Raw genomic sequence first — 4,533 nt, 5'->3', positions numbered from 1 at the left:
GCTGACCTTGCTCCCATATACAGCACACTTGGGTGTGTTTCTTAAACAAACGCATGCCTAGACTTAAAACAGTCAGCCCATATATGATGTCACTGAATAAGTGAAGGGGGGAACCCTCTGAAGGATTTCCTATCCACAACCTTTGGAGAAGGGACAAAATTGAGGGGAGGAGGGAGTTCAAGAACTACTGTATGAAAAAGAAGAGATTGTTTGCTAGTTTAAGGGAAAGCAGCAGAAGGGGAAACAATTAAGAAGAATTTAGGCAGTTACACAACATTGTCTTGCGCTGTCTGCAGAGGTCTTTTAAGTTAGTACAGTAGTAAGCTTTGTAAAGGAAAGATTGTGGGGGCTGATATATTCAGTTCACTATTCCCAGACATGAAAGAAAAAGACCGCATGTATGTCTGTGTGTGTATGTGGCAGTAACATGAACCATTTATAGTGGTGAAGAATGCAGACTAAATGTCACATTCAGTTCTTTTATATTCACTTAATTCAAAACAGTTCATACTTAAACAGTCATAAAGAAACTTAGAAGTAGTAAGACAGTATTAACTCTTTGTGTTACACAGGCATAGAAATGCGTGTATTGGAAAGCAGAAGACATTTGTTTAGCTTCACAACAAAGAGAATCCTTAACAACCAAATCAATTTTTAAAACAGTAAAAGATGGCATCTTCACTATTTGATAATTTACCTGAAAAAAAAGTTTAATTTTTTTGACGTTTTTACAGACAAAAATAAATTTATTCCTGTCTGGTTCAATAGATTCTTCTAGGTTGTTTCTAGGTTGAATGAAAGACTTGCAAGACACTCAGTTGTTGGCAGCCCTGCTCAAGTCTTCCAAATTCTGTGCTGTGGATTTCATTATTGAATCTCTCCACCAGTGATACAGCCTTCCCCTTTTCCTACTTCCTTCTACTTTTCCAAGTGTTATTGTCTTTTCTAATTAATCACATCATCCCATGAAGTATGATAGTCTAGTCATTCTAAGGAGATTTCAGGCTTGATTGGCTCTAGGGACCATTTATTTGTCTGGCCTGGAATCTAGCCCTGCTCTTCTTCTTCAGGGGCTCATGCCAGGTTCACTGCTAGTATTGGTACATTGTGCCCAGGGATTTCAGTGCTTGTGGGGTTCTGGTCCATTGCTAGAACTGGGCTTAAGGGGCACATATATTGTTTCAGGCTTGGATTGAATCTTGGGCTTGGCATTTCTGATTACAAAGTGTTGTTCTGGCCTGGTGCCTGCTTCGTTGGCCTCACTGATTCCTCCTCCTCTGATTCTGGTCTAGCCATTGCTGTACTCTGGAATCATGGCACATACTTAAAAACATGACTGTGTATTGTATAGAAAACCAAAAAGAAGGGAGTAGGAAATGGTACTCATTAAAAATAAAGTTTATATTTATTTATTTACAGTATTTATACCCTGCCCTTCATCCTTAAAGGCACTCAGAGCAGCATACAATTATTATTACTTTAATTGGATGGTTCCCTGCCCTCAGGCTTACAATCTAAAAAGACACGACACAAAAAGAGAAGGGAATGGTGGTGGGGAAGGGGATCAGGTCCAGGAGTTCTTCTCTCCCTCTGAGGCCTGGACCAAGGCAGATGGACTGGAGGGCTCGGCTTCTTAATCTAGGCCAGGCCCGAAAGTGCTGGGTCTGCATCTCTCCCTCCAAGGATGGAAGGCACCAGATGGACTGAAGGGGAGGGCTTTGCTTATTAGCTCTATATGGTTCATTACAAAGACTAAAGACAATGTCTTATTGTTTAGAAGCAGATGTAACTCAGTTAGGGTTACCATATCTGTCCTCCACCAAACTGAGACAGGGTGGACGCCCCACCACTTCCCAGCCTTGCAGCCAATCAGAGAGGCTTCCGGGGGTGGGACTTCTGGTCGCAATGGCCGCTGGGGCTTGTAGTCGCCAGTAGGAACCCACTGCGACCACAAGCCGCTGCGGCCTTTGTGTCTAGAAGTCCTGCCACTTCCTCCAGCCAGAAGCCTCTCTAATTGGTTGCGAGGCCGGGAAGGGGAGGGACATGCGGCCGTGCTTCTTAGGGCCAGGGAAGAGGATAGTGGGCTGGAGGACGGGAGGCCAAAACCCGTGATTGTCCTGCCTAGAATTGGGACATGGCAACCCAAAACTCAGTGGAATTTCCCACATATCTTGGTCTACAGCTCCCATGACTCTGGCCATTTAACCATGCTAGCTAGCGTTTATGGGAGCTGTACAAAATATCTGAATGGCAGGAGATGTTTTGGAGTACAGCTCCTAAGGGTTTACAGATTTAACAGTTGAATTTTAAGACAGAATTTGCCCATTATTCAAATGCTTTTAATCTGTTGAATTTTAAATATGCTTTAATGTATATATTCTACTCTCAAATGTAAAATTTTACTGTTGTGACATGACGCAATTTAAAAACTCAGGCGCATTACAAACGGCCATTTAGTACGCACTCTGCGCGTACTAGGGTTAGAAAGGGGCGTGCTAGGGTTAGGAAGGGTCCTACCTTCCTAACCAGCCCTGTTCCTAGTACGCGGGGAGCACGTAGTAAATGGCAGCGCCTGTCCACATGGGCACCGCCATCTTTATGTCTCGGACGCACAGCGTCCGGATGTGGCGCGGCGGAAGTGACGCCGCGAGTGCGCGCCTCGCGCTGCCACTTCTGGGTGCCAAGAAGAAGCACCATTTCGGTGCTTTTTAGCTGCGCTGGGAAGCCTCGCAGTCTGGCTGCTGGGGCTTCTTGGCGCAGCTAATGGCGGCAGCGGCAGACCGCCCGCTTTAGGGCAGTCTGTAACGCGCCTCAGTTCTTTTTGGGAGGGTGTGTTTCTGATGCACTAGTTGAAATTCCTGTGTTGAGCAAGGGATTGGACTCAATGGTCTAGGGCTCCTTCCAACTCTGATTCATACATAGATTATATTCTGTACATACACAGGATATATTCACAAACTCCAATACATTAACAGAGGTATGAACAAAGACAGTGGCTTCCTGGTATACATCTAAGGAACTGGACCAAGTCTACGAAAGCTTATACTGTAACTTTCTCACAGTTATATTCCAAAGGTGCTGCAAGATCCCTTTGCGTGCTGATATTCCAGACAAACATGTCTACGTCTCTGAATTCTATGTTCATACAGTTGAAGTTTTCTTTATTTTGTTCTCCAAATGAAGAAATATCTTTGTGATCTTCTATTGTTCAGGTATTTATCTCTCAGACTTAACATATATTGACTCAGCATACCCATCAACAGGAAGTATTCTGGAAAATGAGCAGAGATCAAACCTAATGAATAACATACTTAGAATAATATCAGATTTACAACAGTCTTGTGAATATGGTAAGTTGCGTATGTTTTTATAATATAGGCTTCTGAGCAGCAACTGCATTATGTTTTTTGTCTAGCATAAACATTTTGTCATACAAATTGTCCTCTTTAATTAAAGGGGATGGGGTACCAAAATGAATACAGTATATCTACGGATGGCAAGCTACCTGTTGTCCCCAATGGCAGCACATGCATGTGGCCACACCACCAATAGGGACAGCATGTGCACGTGCTGCCATTGGGGACAGTGGGACTTGAGGTCCCATGGATATTGGTATCCATGGGGCAGGCGAAGAATGGATCCCCTGCAGATACCAAGATCCCACTGTACATGAATAAATCCTTGCACAGATAAGGGCACTCTGGGCTCTACAACCCCTCTGTTAGACTGGAAGCCATTTTTTAAAGTGAGAGGCTTATCAAAAACGTCGAGATACAAGGGTGCATACCTTCTATTCAGACTCAAAAATAAAAAAGTTCATGCATTGTTCCCAAGGTTGCTCTAAAGTACTTCTTTTGATGTCTGCCATTGCCTATATGTATACGCTTACATGCAGATTTGTTAATCTCTTTCAAAATGTGGCACCCTGAATAGGTAATTTCTGTGAAATCACAATAGAGTCCATGATACATTTTCTTCAATTAATCTTGAGCTTTTAAAATTGCTTAACTTCAACTAATAAAGTTTGTGTTGTGAAAATGATTGCCTCTTTATCGCTTCTTTTTGCAATTAGCGTTAAACTGGCGGAACTGGATCTATTTACATTAATTAAATTAATAATGTATTTATAAGATGCCATCAGAATTAAGTTTCAGGAAGGGTTAATGCTTTTGACATCCTTGATATTTCTGAAAGGAAAATTTAATCAAGAGTCTTGTAGTGCCAGAAAGGCAAGATGTGCTGAAGTCTGTGCTTTCCCACTTCATTAAATGCATGGTGTTACACTCAGTTGCAGAGTACATGCACAGTTATAAAGAGAAAAGCTTAACAGTGGGGTCACATGGATGTAAAATGCAAAATATTACTGCCTAGATGGGGCAATAACTTAATAATAATAATAATAATAATAATAATAATAATAATACTGTTTATTTATAGCCCGCTTTTCCAAAAAGAGATCAAAGCGGGTTACAACAAGGGTACAAAACATCGTACAATTTACAACAATATCAACATCATAAAATATCATAAAAA

At 41.9% G+C, this 4,533-nt stretch overlaps 1 protein-coding gene across 3 annotated transcripts in view; it reads left to right on the top strand.

Annotated features, from left to right (window-relative positions):
* Nucleotides 1–4,533, top strand: part of LOC149316624 (ras-specific guanine nucleotide-releasing factor RalGPS2) — a 150,125-nt gene that overhangs the window by 102,910 nt on the left and 42,682 nt on the right. For all 3 annotated transcript variants that reach the window (XM_089515956.1, XM_089515955.1, XM_089515957.1), the window contains one exon: nt 3,213–3,350. In XM_089515956.1, the coding sequence (XP_089372082.1) occupies nt 3,213–3,350 (138 nt within the window). The remainder of the gene's footprint in view (nt 1–3,212; nt 3,351–4,533) is intronic.

Source organism: Sceloporus occidentalis, unplaced genomic scaffold (assembly GCF_023333645.1).
Source record: "Sceloporus occidentalis isolate IW3139 unplaced genomic scaffold, rSceOcc1.0.p SCAF_3, whole genome shotgun sequence".
NCBI classification, from domain to species: Eukaryota; Metazoa; Chordata; class Lepidosauria; order Squamata; family Phrynosomatidae; genus Sceloporus; species Sceloporus occidentalis.
Note: the sequence above shows the minus strand (reverse complement) of the source record. Positions and strands in the feature narration are given on the sequence as shown.